General features: G+C 47.7%; 1 protein-coding gene across 2 annotated transcripts; it reads left to right on the top strand.

Annotated features, from left to right (window-relative positions):
• The first annotated feature begins 4,252 nt into the window (after positions 1-4,252).
• On the top strand, positions 4,253-16,455 carry Sqstm1 (sequestosome 1). Of its 2 annotated transcripts, none has more exons than XM_071612145.1 (8): positions 4,253-4,502; positions 6,910-7,005; positions 7,473-7,702; positions 7,801-7,942; positions 8,729-8,809; positions 13,056-13,270; positions 13,613-13,808; positions 15,479-15,644. In XM_071612145.1, the coding sequence occupies exons 1-8, from the start codon at positions 4,298-4,300 to the stop codon at positions 15,490-15,492; spliced, it is 1,179 nt and encodes a 392-aa protein (XP_071468246.1). In that variant the 5' UTR covers positions 4,253-4,297; the 3' UTR covers positions 15,493-15,644. The 2 variants fall into 2 exon arrangements, with proteins under 2 accessions (XP_071468246.1, XP_027809118.1); XM_027953317.3 differs by lacking the exon at positions 15,479-15,644 and adding an exon at positions 15,651-16,455 and having other exon boundaries at positions 4,254-4,502.
• Positions 16,456-16,484: the final 29 nt, after the last annotated feature.

The raw sequence follows: 16,484 nt of genomic DNA, 5'->3' as shown, positions 1-16,484 counted from the left end.
TATTTTTTTTTAAATATTAAAAAAAAATTTGTGGGGCTGGGGATGTGGCTCAAGCGGTAGCGCGCTCGCCTGGCATGCGTGCGGCCTGGGTTTGATCCTCAGTACCACATACAAACAAAGATGTTGTGTCCGCCGAAAACTAAAAAATAAATATTAAAAAATTCTCTCTCTCTCACTCTCTCTTTAAAAAAAAAAAAGTTTGTTCTTTTTTGAGTCTGTCTTTTGTTAGTTTAATTCACGGAGTACCAGTACTGAACATAAGAACATACAGGAAAAGTTTTTCTCTCTGACACAGACACCTAGGAAAAGGATGTTCTGGAATAGGGCAAAGGGTGAGGAGTTGGACGTGAAGAGAAGTAGATGTGTCAGGAGAGCAGAGGTGTCTCAGATGAAGGGTCTGAGGAGTTCCCAGAAGGAGAAGGCAAAGCAAAGGAGTCCAGTCAACTCAGGACCAGCAGGGTTCTTAGCTGGAAAACAGTTTCATTACAAGACAGACAAAGACATAAACAGAGGATCATTTAGGAAGTTAGATGCACATTCAAGAGAAAGGAGGAGCTGTGGCTGTGGCCAGTGGTAGTGCGCTTGCCTAGCATGTGTGAGGCACTGGGTTCGATTCTCAGCCCCACTATAAATAAATAAAGTAAAATAAATAAAATAAAATATATATAAAAAAAAAACACCAAAAAATGAGAGAGAGAAAGAGAGAGAGAGAGAGAATGTGGGATGACTCAAGAGGGAGAAGCAGCCCTGACTTGGGCTGGAGGGTCCAATATTTATAGAAGGGCTGGACAGGAGGTGGATCCAGGGTGGAGCTACACAATTTCAAGCCAGTTTTCTTGGGCTTGCATATTTCCCTCATTTTACAAGGGCTCTGCCAAGGTTTATCACTGTGGTTTTGCATGGTTTGATTCTCCATTTCAATGGCTTGAGGGTACTTCCCTTAAGATTCCATACTTTTCTCTCCTAATCCTAAATTCCTATCTCAGGTGGCCTCTGGATAGTTTTGAAAACTGTGTTTACTTGAGGTCCAAAGTGGACTAGGCAGACACCCTGCCTGGGTTCATAATCCTGTCTTCACCACTTCCTGGATGTGTGGCCTGGGACAAGTTACTTGATCTTTTCTGTTCCCATTTGCCTGGAAGCAAAATGAGAGTAATGATCAGGTAGGATAGGCCTACTTATGCTGCTGCAACAACCCCAAATTTCTGTGTTTGAGTAAAACTATACTTCTCAAAGTTGTATATCCATGAAGGGTCCCCTGGGGGGCTTTGCTGCCCAGGTTACAGGAATAGCCACCTGAACTTTGCAGGCTTCCCTTGCAAAGAGAAAGAAGCTCTAGAACTCTTGGCACTGACAAATAAATAAATGCCGTGGCCTGAAGGCATTCAGGCCCTTGGCCAGAACTAATCACATGGTTTCACCTCTTGGGAGCAGGTGAATTAACTTATATAGACTATTCAGAACATTTCCTGGCATAAAAGATGAAGAAAGATGAGGCTGTTTACCTGCCCAACGATGGCAATTAAGCCAGATTTAAAGATAGGTAGTTACTGTAGTTAGGTAAATCGGGTTTAATATCGAGTAAAATCCAAAATGAAGGCCATGTTGAGAATGAAGTCCAGGAAAACCAGAACAACTCTTGGAATGTTAATGTCCTCAAGGCCCAGAGCCCATCCCAAAGAAATGTTAATGAAACAGCTCCCAGCAAACTTGAAGATGCTGACCCCAAAGTCCTTCCTGCCCAGATTACTTCTTTGGCCCACCTGTACCCGACCCTTCGGGCCTTCCCACTTACATTTCAGCACTGAAAGATAACAGAACAAAGGACAGGAATGGGGGAGGGGACCAGATGAAGACTTTAGCTATAAAAAGGGGAATACATTCGCCCTTCCACGGATTCTACCTCTTGGGTTCCCTTCTTCCTCCGGGAGAAGTCTTTTCTGCTGTCCTTTAATAAAGCAGCTATTTTCCACTCTAACCTTGCCTCAGCGTGCTTCTCTGGTGTTATACTTCAACATTGGGGAAGCAAGTCACCTCACCGGTAAACAGTGGTAACAGCAACACAGCATGTTGTCTGACCTGTGTGTCAGTCTTCTTTCTTTCCTCCTTTCATAGGTGTCCATGCCATGTTCTAGGGGCTAGAGGACACAGAGGAGATTGGGGTGGGGGTTCCTGCATCCCATCCCGGGAATGGAAAATACATGAGATGTCAGTCGCATCGCATTTGATTGTTTGGGGCAAGCCTTGGTCACTAAGAACTCATCTTCCTCTGGGGTCTTCCAAAGACCCCCCCAGGTTCTGGGTCCCTTTTTCACCCCTGCCTACTGTCATTGAGATGAGTGGCAGAAGCCGGGGATCCCCCTGTTACGATGACGGTGGTCATGGGACACTGACTCATCCTGCAAGGCCACCTGACCGCAGGGCAGGCAGAGAGGGCCCCTGCCAGGGGGTTCCCCAGGCGATTCCTTGTTTATCTTTTGGCTACTGGAGTTCAGGGGAGAGGGGTAGGTGGGGGATGTTCTAAGCAGCAGGGCATGCTGGAAAGGGCCCGAGCTGAGGGGATCCTAAGGGGCCAAGGGTCTCTAGGCCAGTTCCCAGAACCCCATTTCCAGACACCCTTCTCCCTGAACCTCTCCATCTCTCCTTGAAATCCTACCACAGTCCCAAAGAAAACAAAGAAGTCCAGTCACTCTGCTTCTTCTGACAGAAGACCTCTTGAGCCCTTCCTGAAAGCTAGGCTCCATGGAGCCAGAGGGCTTTCCTGGTGTACCCTACCCACTCAGATTGAGGGGCTCAAGTTAGGGGCTGGGGCAGGAAGCCTGGCCTGCCTGAGATTTTGAGGCTGTTAGGCTTCTAGACTGCTGAGTCATGGTTGGCAGGCATCTGTCTTCAGGCCTCAGCCTCAGCTCAGGTTCCCCCTCCCTGTCCCCTGATCCTTTCTGCAGGGTAGTGGGTATAGCAGACTAAGAGACCTACAGCTGGATGCAAGAAAGGCCTGAAAAGGGACCATCCTTTTTTAGTTTTCGGTGGACACATCTTTATTTTTTTGTGGTGCTGAGAATCCAACCCAGCGCCCCATGCATGCCAGGTGAGCGGTTACCGCTTGAGCCACATCCCCAGCCCAAGGGACCATCCTTTCTACAAAGTTTCTTTGACATGGGTGCAAATTCTTGCCCACTATGGATCCCTCTGGGCAGGAGCAGTAAAACGTGACTAAGCCCCAGTTGTATTCCCACAGGTAAATCACCTTCACACCAGACTAGCCTTCGTTTGGTCTTTGGGTTTCCCCAATTCTGGAATTTTTTCTGGTCCCATAAACCCAACCCTAAAAGATATGAGTTTGACCCAGCAGGTCTGACCTCCCACTCACAGGATTCTGGAGACTTCCTAGGGTGCCATTCCTTTTCTGCCTACACCCTTCCAACCCCACCCCCCCCCTTCTCCAGGCCTTGCAAACTGGTCACATAAAACAGCTTTCCTGGTTCAAAGCTAGAGGGCTATTGGCTGCCTGAGAGCCCACACTTGCTGGTTGAACTCAGTGCTCACAAGTGGGAATCTGAATGCCTATGAGGAGTCCTGGGCTATAGTGAACAGCTGGTAATCACTGATGCTCCAGGAAGCTCTTTCTGGCTTTCCAGAGGTGGGTGGGTGGGGGGGTTCACCAACATTTACCCCAAAGTACCTCTCAAACCCATTATTAACCTAGGAACTTCTCTGGTGCTCCTGAATTGAGGGTCTGTCCCTTAACCCATTTAGGGGATGGTCATGGGGGATGGTGTGGGCTGTGCAGTGAACTGCCTCCCTAGACACCCAACACTGGAGTGTGGGGAGAGCACACTAGGAGCCAGCTGTGCTGTGCCCATGGTGCTGCCCATGAGCCTTCTGGTATCCAGCCTGGGCATCCCCTTTGGCCTGGGGACTACATTGCTGAGTCACTGCCAGGCCCAGGCCTGGGAAAGGCATGGGACAGGACCCCAGCCAATCTCTTCACCCAGGTATAGACACCGGGGAAGGACTCTTGGGGTCCCCCATACATTTGGGGTAGTGAAGAGAGGGGATGGCAATGAGTGGGCCTGGGAGATCCGGAGGGGGTGGCAGAAGATAGGCGAGGGAGCTCGGGGCCCAGGCAGGGAGGCTCACGCGCAGCGGCCCCGACTGTGGGGGGCGGAGTCAGACGCATAGAGGCTCCACCCCCAGGAGGTCGAGAGGGGCGTGACCGCCCGCGTTTTCTATAAAAGACGCACGCCGACGGCTACAGTCGCAACCCAGCTGTGTTCCTGCTGTTAGATCTGTGGTAATGGCGTCGCTCACCGTGAAGGCCTACCTTTTGGGCAAGGAGGAAGCAGCGCGTGAGATCCGCCGCTTCAGCTTCTGTTTCAGCCCTGAGCCTGAGGCGGAAGCCGAGGCCGCTGCCGGCCCAGGGCCCTGCGAGCGGCTACTGAGCCGGGTCGCCGCCCTGTTCCCCGCGCTGCGTCCGGGTGGCTTCCAGGCGCATTACCGCGGTGAGCGGGCCAGGGGGCGGTGACGCTGGCGAGGGCCGGGGTGACTGCCTCCTTCCTTCTCGTGGATGCGTACTGGGCCGTGGCGGAGGACTGCCTTGGCCACTCATTGGGTGGGCGGTGGCCTGCGTGGGTCGCCAGTTGGGCTTCGGGTGTCAGTCTGGTAACCAAGGCTCGGTGCCGACCCTTTCTGAGACTGGGTGCGGCCAGGTTCTCCCGGCGGGGCTTTAAGGCCTGGGGGCGCAAGGTGTCACCCATCCCCCCGCCATGATGTTGCAGATCTTGGCAAGGACGCGCCGGGGCGTCCTCTCTGGCTCCCCGTGGGGACAGGGTGGTCAGGCAGACACTCAGGTTACACTGACATCTCGCTGCCTAGTCTGGTCCTGCTAACGCCAGGTGGTGGGTTCAGATAATACCCCGGAAGAGCCGGGGTAGAGCAGACGTGGAGGAGGGGCTGAGGGTAAACAAGCGTGTGGGTGCGAGGGAGTCAGGGTAGTGCGGCCTGTTCCTGTGGGCTCCTGCTTGGCGGGCTCCAGCATGACGATGGGAGAGAGATCGGGGACAGATCGCATAACGCCGGTGGCCAGGTTTGATACAGGCTGTGGAGAGAGGGAGGCGATCAAAACGTTCTTGAGACACCCCCCAAAAACTCAAGTTTTTTGCTGTGTGTGGTCGATGGCTGCGGGGAGGTGGGGTTAGGGAATGTTGTTGTGGCTGGAAGGGGCAGGCCAAGGCCCGCCCCTGGGTGGGGTCGGTGCTGGGACCTCCCTCAGAAGGGCTGTACTTGCCAGGCTCCTTCTGTTCTTGAAAAAAAATTTTTTTCTGTGTGATAATTTATTGAGTTATAACTTACATACCATATAACTCACCCATTTAGAGCGTATGGTTCTATGAGGATTTTTTTTTTTTAGGATTCAGGTTTGTAGAGCCATCAGAATCAGTATTAGAAAACTCATCACCTTATAACTCCATATATTTATTTATTTAGTTGTTGATAGACCTTTATTTTATTTATATGCGGCGCTGAGAATCAAACCCAGTGCCTCACACATGCCAGGCACAGGCAAGTGCGCTATCACTGAGCCCCAGCCCTAATAAACTCCATCTTATTCATTTGTCATCCCCCATCATCCCATCTTTCCCAGCCCCAAGCAACCACTAATTTACTTTATTCATTTCCCTGCTCTGGAAATTTTATATAAATGAAGTCTTAAAATGGAGTCTTGCAAAGGTATTTTTCACTTAAGCAAAATGTGTTCACTGAGCCAGGGCTGTGGCCCACTCCTGTAATTCCAGCATCTTGGGAGGCTGAGGCAAGAGGATACTCAAGTTCAAGGCCAGCCTCAGCAACTAGGACCTGACTCATAGAAATGAAAAAAAGGGCTGGGGATGGTAAAGTGTCCCTGAGTTCAATCCCTAGCACCTCCCACCCCTCCCCTCCAAAAAAGTTCCACAGTTATAGGATAATATCCCATTGTGTTGATATGCCACATTTTGTGTATCTGATCTTTAGCTGGTTGGCACTTGGGTTGTTTCCATCTTTTGGGGCTGCCCCTGTTCTCAGGGTAGATAATTGTTGTCTGGGGCTTATAGGCCTGGCTCAGCCTACAGATGTAAACCTAGTCTTTTTTGGTGGTTGTATTTTAGATAGGGTCTTAGTATGTTGCATAGTCTGGTCTTGAACTCCTGGGCTCGAGTAATCCTCCTGCTCCAGCTTCTTTAGTAGCTGGTGTATATCTCCATGCCCACCCCAGCCTTCAGATATATTGTGTGGTTTGGCCTGCATGATGATGCTTTAAAATCATTTGAGCTAACATAAAAGTACTTACCATATAACAATACTTTTTTTTTTTTTTTTTAAAGCTTTGTTCAGGGGGGGATGCAGGCAGATGGGGTAATCTCTTTTACTCCTAAAGCCCAAGGCCTTGGAGAAAGGACTTTCAAGAGCAGGGCATGAGGGATCTCCCACAATTGAAGATGGGCCTGGGCCTGGTTAGGTGTGGACTGAAGGGGCATCTTTCTGAAGGATCAGCTGGCCTAGAGGCTGAATGGCAGGCAGATAGCTGTTGCTGCTGCTTCTGTGTACATGTGCTCTGCCTTCTGCATGTAGCTGTGTCCAGGTTCTAGGCTAGAGCACTTAACTGTCTAGGTAGTGGCAGAGAAAATGGGCAATCTTGTCTCTTGCCTTTGCTTCCCCTGGCTCAAAGTTTAGAGTCTCACAAGTGACCCTTCAGCACTGGCATGAGCACATTTCAGTAACTTATGTCCAGATGAGAAGCCTGGGAGCTCAAGTGCTGGTTTTGTTTTTGTTTTTTGGTGGTGTTGGGGATCAAACTCAGGGCATGCTAGGCAAGTGTTTACCATTAAGCCACATCCCCAGCCCTGAGATGCTGTCTTTTAAACAATCTAGATGAGGATGGAGACTTGGTTGCCTTTTCCAGTGATGAGGAGCTGACAATGGCCATGTCCTACGTGAAGGAAGACATCTTTCGCATCTACATTAAAGGTAAAGGCTGATCTGGGGTACTGCCCAATACCAGGTGCTTCCTGCTGAGTAAAAATAGAGCTTGACTTTCTTCCAAAGAAGGGGTAGGAAACTGAGGATTATCTAAGACAGGGACATGTAAATATATCCCTATATCTGACCTGATCCTCTTTGAGTCCATGTTCTCCCTAGGGAATGGGGTCTGATGCCATGGGGTTTTGGTCAGGACCAAGGCCAAAGATAAAGGCCAGACTTTCAACTGCTCTTCTGCTGCCTGGGCTATATATGCCTGGTTAATTGGCTCAGGGCCTGGGGAGCTCCTAGTAGGTTCTTAGGTTGCTCTATTGCTGTCACCTGAAGACCTGAATTCTGAGTAGACTCAGCAGGATTGGAACCTTGCTGACTTTGACAGCCCTATAGTAACAATGGAAGGGGAGGCCTTCAGGGAGGCCTCACTTAACTGCTCTCTCTCTCCCCTCTCCCTGCAGAGAAAAAGGAGTGCCGGCGAGACCACCGTGCCCCATGTGCTCAGGAGGCACCCCGCAGCATGGTGCACCCAAATGTGATCTGTGATGGTTGTAATGGGCCTGTCGTGGGAACTCGCTATAAGTGCAGTGTGTGCCCAGACTATGACCTATGTGGTGTCTGTGAGGGGAAGGGCATGCACAGGGAGCATAGCAAACTTGTATTCCCCAGCCCCTTTGGGCACCATTCTGAGGTAAGCAGGCCCTCTGTAGCCCTGGGGTAAGTTCAGGGTGATATGAGCCTGTGACCCTGGACCCTCACTGCAATATCCCTTTGCTTACTCCTCCCCAGGGCTTCTCTCATAGCCGCTGGCTCCGGAAGTTGAAACATGGGCATTTCGGGTGGCCAGGCTGGGAGATGGGTCCACCAGGAAACTGGAGCCCACGTCCTCCTCGAGCGGGAGATACCCGCCCCCACCCCATGGCAGAATCAGGTGAGCCTGGTGTCTGAACTGGCTTTTGAATGGTAGGAGAGTAGCCAGGCAGCCCATGTGCACTGTGGAAGGGCCAGCAGAGCTGCAGGACCCTTAGCCAAGTCTTCCCCTTGTCTTGAATTCCTGCTATGCCCACAGTGGGGGCTCAAATGTCATTTAATCCTAAGAGTCTTATAGAAATAGAGTATCATTTCCATTTGACAAATGGGAAAACCTAGGTGCCTAAGTGCCCAAGGCCACCAATTTCACCTGCATGTCCCTTCCTGCCTTACCAGGCTGCCCTCCTGAGATGCCCTTGAGGTATAGGTAGGGAGGCCTTCCCAGCCCCCGGATCTCTGATGTGTACTTCCGTCTTTTGTGGTAGCTGTCAGGAAAGTCAGTACTGCAAAACAAAACACAATCACAAAGTTAAAAACTTAGGAATATGTTTGTATTCTAAAATTTGGGATTCTGGTTTCATTCTGATTTTTTTTACTATGTCCTTGGATTCATCTCATCCTCTGGGAATGTTTGTTTGATTTTAAGTGGCATATCTAGGACCTGGTCAATATCCTGCAGGGTTATGGAATACCAGGGTCAGAGAGGACAGAGAGGCCCAGGACGTGGCCCATGTAGGCTTGAGGAGCAGAGAGTGGGAGGAAGAGAAGTGCCAAGTGTGGGCTGCTGGGACAAGTTGTCCAGGATGGAGACTACCTGGGATGATAGGGACCTTGTCATGAAGGTGCTGGGACTCTAAGGGTATCAAAAGTATTGACTTAAAGATATTTTTGTTTGTAAAAACAAAAGCTTCTGGTTCATCGGAGGATCCCAGTGTGAATTTCCTCAAGAATGTAGGGGAGAGCGTGGCAGCTGCCCTCAGCCCTCTGGGTAAGTGAGCTTTCTTGTTCCTCTTGAAGATCAGCTGAGTGGTTTGGTGACTCAGTGCGCACGTGGCCTTTGTTCAACTTTCACCAGAAATGCTGCAGAGGAATGGGCAATCTACTGGCATGGTTTTGTAACCTCACATCAACCTTTGTACCCTGGGTATCAAGGTCAAATACCCTGACAAATTCTTGATCTTTCCAAGTGAAGTGGAATTAGTGACTATTTCAATGGGATAATCCTGATATGGAGGTGGGCTGGCTTTCAACTTCTGTCTGTAGGGAACAAATATCTGAATTTTCTGTAAGCTGAGTTTTGGCATTTGGATCTGAGGATTTGAGTAGTACTTAATTGAGATGCTTTTTTATGTTTGCTTCCTTTTTGTTTGCAAACCCCAACCATTTCCTGGGTGCTACCTGAGTGCTACCAGAGTGCTGGTATGGGGGAAAAGGAGATAACGGAGTTAGGTCCTCTTGTTGATACTAGGTTCTGGTACTTGTGGGCACAGACTAGTAGGTAGGTGGGGTGGGTGAATGCAGTGTGCCCTTCCAAGACTGCTGTAACCTGACCCTAGGCATGGGCTCCCGTGGAATATCTCTGAGTCTTTCAGAAGCGTCTGCCACATCCTTTTAGAGCCAGGAGGTAGGTGTTATGGGGCTAAGCTTTGTAACAAAGAGAATTGGCTAAGGCAGGCAACTTCTGGTTTGAGATTCTGATGGATCCAGGATTGCAAATGAAGAGAGAACTCATGATTGCACCTGGAGCCTGTCCAAAGTCTGAAAGAATGCTGATTAAGGGGTACCCAGTCCCCACCAGCCACTTCATCCTATGGCTGCTACTGAGATCTCCTCTAACCTAAGGCCATTCTGTTTTTTCTCCAGTTCTAGGGATTGAACCCAGGAGTGTTCTACCACTGAACTACATCTCCAGCTCTTTTTATTTTTTATTTTGAGACAATGTCTTGCTAAGTTGCCCAAGCTGGCCTCAAACTTAGGATCCTCCTGCCTTACACTCCTGAGTTGCTGGGATTACAGGTGTATACCACCATGCTCAGCTAGAACTTTCTTTTTTGTGATGCTAGGGATGAACCCAAGCACATGCTAGATAAGCACACTATTGCTGAGCTATACCCTCAGCCCTAGAATTGGTATTCTTAAGGCTTCCAAAGGGGAGGACATAGTAGAGCAGTAATCGGTTGTAATTGGGAGATAAGTGCAGACCCGTCTGTCACTCACTCAGGCCATTGTCATGGTTTGAAAGATGTTAGTTAAGGTTTGAAGGATGTTCATCCATAAAATGGCTTTTAGGGACTGTGGACAGCTTCTCAGGAAGATAAGTAAATCAGCATTGGTTCTCAAGCCATGGTGAGAATCAAAATCACCAATAAAGGTTTTTTGGGATATACATTTTGGTGGGTAGAAACTATTAAAAGTATTATTAATATAATCTCAGCTATTTGAGAGAAAGAGGCAGGAAGATCACAGGTTTTAGCCTAGCTTGGGCAACTTCATTAGGCCCTATCTTTAAAATAAAAAGAGCTGGGGATGCAGCCCTGGTGTAGAGCACTTATTTAACATGTGTGAGTGGGGTTTGATCCTGAGTGTTGCAAGAAATTTTTTAAACCCAGAGCCTTGCAAACACTTTATCACTGAGCATCACCTGAAGCCCTAATAAAATTATTTTGAAAAACAAAGTCCTTAAACAGAATAAAAAGCCATTGAGGGAAGTTACAAAACCAAGTCTAGATTCAGGTGGGAACTTTGAAATAGTTCCAATCCCCTGGCCCTTACCCTCCTTGTTTACAGTAAGTAGGTCTTGGTGGGGTTGGGATCTCTGTGTTTTGGAGGCTTCCTGGGTCACTCAGGGATCCACTGAGACCCATCTATGCTGATGGACTCAACTGGATTCCCCACTTAGCACCTCTGGGAGTAATTTTTGGAAGTGCTCAGAGATATTTTGGAAGTAGAATAAAGATCTTTGCAGGTCTTTGAAGTGAATGGAATAGGCTTTTTCCTACCTAGGGAGGAGCCTGGAACTCTACAAACCAAGGAAAGTTTCCAGAAAATATGACTGGATATTTTTAATTGAGGTGAGCCATTTAAGGAACAGCTTGGACTCGGATATTGAAGTCATGAGTATTTTCCTTTCCTTTGTCTATGAGGAACTAAATGTAGGTCACTCACGTGTTAACCGCCTTGAAGGGACAGTTCCCAGAGCAGAGGCCCCCAAAGGGGAAGAGGTTAGCAGTGACCTTCCAGAAGGCAGTGTGTGTGTAGTGAGTTGGTGACTTCAGGTAAAGAGCAAGGCCTGCCTTTGGCAGGTCCATGAGAGCCAACTGAATGAGAATAGCATTAAGGCCAGCAGTGCTCCTGGCTCAGAAGTCATTGACATCTGGAATACAAAGCAGCAGGGCCCTTTCTCATCATAAATGCACATACAGGTTTTGGGGGCAGCAGGCCACAGACTATGGAACATTTTTTTTTTTTTTGGTACCAGGGGATTGAATTTAGGGGCACTCAAGCACTGAGCCACCTCCCCACCCCTATCTTGTATTTTATTTAAGACAGGGTCTCACTGAGTTGCTTAGTGCCTTGCTGTTGCCGAGGCTGGCTTTGAACTCGCGATTCTTCCATCTCAGCCTCCCAGATTACAGATGTGTGCCACCATGCCCGGCCTTGGAACATTCTTATAATGAATGAAATCTCAGGGTTTAATTATCCAGTTGTGGAACCCCTAATTCTATAATTCCTCTGATCCTTTCATAGGAGATATGCATCCTACACCCATTTAAAAAAGATGGAAATTATAAGTGTTCTTTGTACTATTCTTTCAACTTTTCTGTTTGTCTGAATCTTTTCATAATGAAAAGTTGGAATGAAAAAAAAAAAAAACTTTTTTTTTTCTTTGTGGTACTGGGGATTGAACCCAGGGCCTTGCATGTGCTAGACAAGTCCTGGACCAGTGAGCTATACACCCCCAGCCCAATCTTTCTGCAAATTCTTCTAAAGTAACAGTAAGGAGAGGTCATGCAAAAAAGGTATAAAGCAAGCTGGGCTTGGTGGCACATGCTTGTAATTCCATTGACTCTGGAGGCAAGTCCCACATCAAAACTTACTAGAGCCCTGGGAACAGAAGGGCTTCTGAAACTCCAAAAGCTTGGGAATAGAAAGAACACAGCGTGAAGACAGTAGAACAACCAGTGAGTTTCAAATGTTGAGCTAAAATGATTTTCAACTTGGAATTCCATACTCATAAAATGATCGGCCAGTGTCATGGCACACTCCTATAATTCCTGCAATTTGGGAGGCTGAGGCTGAGGTAGGCAAGTTCAAGACCAGACTCAGCTTTAGCAAGATCCTGTCTTAAAATAAAAATATAAGAAGAGCTGAGGATGTAGCTCAGTGGTAAAGTACCCCTGTGTTCAATTCCCTGGTCCTGCAAAAAAAAAAAAAAAAGAAAGCAGGGGCATATAGGAAGGAGAGAGAAAGGGCACTTCCAGGATGAAGGAGAAAGGAGAAGGTTGTTTTTTTGTAGGAGCTGTGTCCCTTCCCAGAGAGCAGCCTGTCCAGTCTCATAGGCTGCACATTGAGCTTGCATGGTCTGCCTGCCTTCCAGACCTGAATACTAGTTTGAATTTGTATCTGTCCTGTCATGAGGCCCCTACACGCAGACACAAGGTGTCATGTCTCTAGCACCATGGCTGGGGCCTTCTGGCCACATGTAGTATTGGGCCCTCACCCTGTCCTCAGAGTCTGGCCCTGCCTGCTATGCAGCCCTTTGTCCTGCTTGATTAGGAAAAACAAGGTCTTTCTGTGGGATTTTAGGCTTCATTGACCTTGAATGTTAACTGAAGTTAATGTTTTACTAAGTTGGAAGAAGGGAAAGGTCCAGTATAGTGGATGACAGCAGAGTATTTCTAGAAGTTCAAGAGGATTTGGAACCATACTATTGGGAGAAGCAGGTCAGCCCCTGAGATGGGCTTGAGTGCCACAGACCCAACCCTCATGCAGTGCTGGAGTGTAAGAGTTTCCTAAGGTCACAGTCTCCCAACACACTGAGATCTTTTGTTTTTAATTTTGAGACAGGCTCTCACTAAGTTGTCTATGCTGTCCTTGAACTTGCAATCCTGGCTCAGCTTCCTGAGCTGCTGGGATTATAGGAGTGCACCACCAAACTCTGCCCAGACACTGAGATCTTATCTGCAGGTAGGTCATTGGGATTTCATAGCTTTTGTTTCCTCCTCTGCCTTTAGGTATTGAAGTTGATATTGATGTGGAGCATGGAGGGAAAAGAAGCCGCCTGACACCTGTCTCCCCAGAAAGTTCCAGCATGGAAGACAAGTGTAGTTCTCAGCCAAGCAGCTGTTCTTCTGAGCCCAACAAACCAGATGGGAATGGCGAGGGTATGGCACAATCGCTGGCAGAGCAAATGAAAAAGATAGCCCTGGAGTCGATGGGACAGCCTGAGGTAGGCCTGCTCCCTTCCTTCCAACTGAAACTGACTGACCTAGTGCCTTCTGCCTCTGTCCTTCAGCCTCATCCACAGCACTTATGCAGCCTGAGGGGCCCCATCACTGTTCCAGGGTCATGTCTGTGGCATTAATTTACTCTGTGAATCTTCTGCTAGAACTTTGTAAAGAAAAAATACTTGTTTTCTGCGAGTAGGTCACTGTTGCCTGTAATTCCTTGCCAGCCTGACAGGCAGATAACCAGCCCCACCTCCATCCACATGGTCTCTTCTAGGAATTAGTGGTGTGGTCAGGTTGCCTGTCATATATCTTTTGTATGCTCATGGTGAGGCATATTCCAGGAACAGATGGAGTCTGATAACTGTTCGGGAGGAGATGAGGACTGGACTCACTTGTCTTCAAAAGAAGTGGACCCATCTACAGGTGAACTGCAGTCTCTACAGATGCCAGAATCAGAAGGGCCAAGCTCTCTGGACCCTTCCCAGGAAGGACCCACAGGGCTGAAGGAAGCTGCTTTGTACCCACATCTTCCACCAGGTAAGTGATTTTGGGTATTTTTTTTTTTTTTTTTAATATTTTTTAGTAGTAGATGGACACAATATCTTTTATTTTTATGTGGTACTGAGGATTGAACCTAGTGTCTCACACATATTAGGCGAGCAAATCTACTGCTGAGCCACAACCCCAGCCCCTGATTTCAGGTTTGTTTGAGAGTGTCCTGTCATCTGATTTCAGCCACATAATCAAAAGAATGGCATGGCTTCTACTCTGGGGCTTGTTTATTGACATGAAAGAAAAGTAGGAGTTGGTTTTGTCCTCTCATGTCCATCTTGAGTGAGATAATAAACTAAGCTAATTTTAGTAATTTTTTTTATTGATTAATTTTAGTAATTTCTAAAACTTAACACCAGACCAAGAGTTAAGACAGATGTGATATGTGTACCATGACACATGCTGATAATCCCAGCTTTTTGGGAGGCTGAGGTAGGAGGATTACAAGTTCAAGGCTAGCCTCAGCAACCTAATGACACTCAGTCTTTTTTATTTTTTAGTTGTGGATGGACACATACTTTAATCTTATTTATTCATTTTTATGTGGTGCTGAGTATTGAACCCAGTGCTTCACACATGCTAGGCAATCACTCTGCCACTGAGCTACAACCCCAGCCCATGACAACCAGTCTTAAAATAGAAACACAAAAAGTGCTGGGGTCAAATGTAATAACAGAAGCCTGCACTGGGTTTGGCATTGGACTTGGACCATCTGCACTGTTATCTCATGGGGTCACTGCTAAGATCCCCATGGAGATAAGGTGGAGGCCAACATGGGAAGTGCACAGCATAGAAAGCAGGGCATGGTGGGGAATGTAGCATTGTAGAGCGAACACCCTGAATTAGAGAAGCAGCTGATACCCAGCTATGACTCCTACTTGTCATACTGATGTTGAGTAAATTATCTCTAGGCCATATTCAACTCTTGAGCTTTAATATGTATCTTCTCTGCCTTAGAGTACAGGGGTAGCAAACTGACCTATATATGAATTATTTTTGCATTTTTAAATGGTTGGGAGAAAGTTAAAGATATTTGACTTTGAGATTAAAATTTCAGCGTTGGGGCTCCGGTGGTGGCTCAGTGGTAAAGTGCTCGCCTACCACGTGTGAGGCACTGGGTTTGATCTTCAACACCACATAAAAAAATCATTGTAAATAAAGGGTGTGTGTGTGCACGCGTGCGCATGTGTGTTTTAAGATAGGGTGTCAGTGTGTTGCCTATGTTGGCCCTGAGCTCCTGGACTCAAGTGATCCTCCTGCTCCAGCCTCCCTAATGGCTGTGACTGTAGGTATGCGCCACCATGCCTGGCAGTGGTTTTATTGGAATACAAGCATATTCTTTTGTTTACATATCTGGCTCTAGTGGCAGAGAGGTGTCAAGACTATCTAGCCTGCAAAGCAAGCATAAGTCGGGCATGGTGGTGTGTACCTGTAATCCCAGTGAAGGCTGAGGCAGGAAGATTGCAAGTTTGAAGCCTCAGCAATTTAGCGAGACCCTAAGCAACTTAGACCCTGTCTCAAAAAGGGCTGGGGATATAGCTCAGTGGTTAAAAAAAAATATCTAGGAGTTCAATCACCAGTGGCCCGCCCCCCAACCTTTTTAAGGCAAGCCTAAAATGTTTATTATCTAAACATTTTATTCTTCCTTTATAAAGGAAAAGCTTGCTGAACCTGACTCTGAGGGTTCCTGAGAGTAAAGGATCCCATGGAAAGGTTGGCCCTCAGAAGATACTAGGTGCTTGCTGGTGAAGGTCAGAATGCTGCTGTGTCTGGGGTCAGGTGGGGCTCAGTGATGTTCTCTTATGGTTTCTGGATTGTGTTTGGCAGAGGCTGACCCCCGGCTGATTGAGTCGCTTTCTCAGATGCTGTCCATGGGGTTCTCGGATGAAGGCGGCTGGCTCACCAGGCTTCTACAGACCAAAAATTACGACATTGGGGCTGCTCTGGATACTATCCAGTATTCGAAACACCCACCGCCATTGTGACAACATTTGTGTATCTATCCCATACTCCTTTTTTGTCTCATAGTTGCATTGAGTTAGCATAGAACAGCAGGGCCTCTGTAAGGGCCAGTTTATCAGCATTCTTCTTCCAGAATCCATGGGTGGGGATGCATGAAGTCATTCAGGGCAGTGGGACAAGTGACATGAAGGGAGAGTTCCAAGTGTGTGAGAAATGGAAGCAGCTTGCCCTCTCCAAGGCCTTGCCCTGGCTAGGGAGGGCAAGGACATGCCTGCGTACTCCTTCTCTCCCTGCCAGCATCACACCAGCAGTTTGGAATATGTCTTGCCTAATGGCTTTCTGCTTTTTCTTTTTAAAAAATGATTAATAGTACACTGACATTTATTTTTCAACAAATGAGAAAGTTGTCAGGGAGCGAATGGAGGAGGCTCCTATAGGAGTACCAGGGATGGCGGGTAGCCAGGTTGTGGGTTTCCTGCTTGGTACTAGATGGGCTCAGAAGGGAGGTCTGAGCTGTGGTTTTCATTGAGTATGCCTCCTTGTGTCATGACTGCTCTAGTTTTTTCATTTCCAAATGTGTCAACTGCTTTTAAAGTAAGAAAATCCCTTTGTAGCCATCCTGTTATCTGATTTGTAAACAACCTATAATTAAACGGTACAAGCACTTTAATTGACAATGATGTCCTTCCTTATTGGTTG

The sequence above is a fragment of the Marmota flaviventris genome, chromosome 5, assembly GCF_047511675.1.
Source record: "Marmota flaviventris isolate mMarFla1 chromosome 5, mMarFla1.hap1, whole genome shotgun sequence".
NCBI lineage: Eukaryota > Metazoa > Chordata > Mammalia > Rodentia > Sciuridae > Marmota > Marmota flaviventris.
The sequence above is the reverse complement of the archived record's forward strand: the minus strand, read 5'-3'. Positions and strand labels throughout refer to the sequence as shown.

Coding starts and splice junctions, on each gene's coding strand:
- Sqstm1 (XM_027953317.3), top strand. CDS start 4,298: ATGGCGTCGCTCACCGTGAAGGCCTACCTTTTGGGCAAGGAGGAAGCA. Junction 7,703..7,800: donor CCTTTGGGCACCATTCTGAG/GTAAGCAGGCCC, acceptor ACTCCTCCCCAG/GGCTTCTCTCATAGCCGCTG. Junction 13,271..13,612: donor AGTCGATGGGACAGCCTGAG/GTAGGCCTGCTC, acceptor GGCATATTCCAG/GAACAGATGGAGTCTGATAA.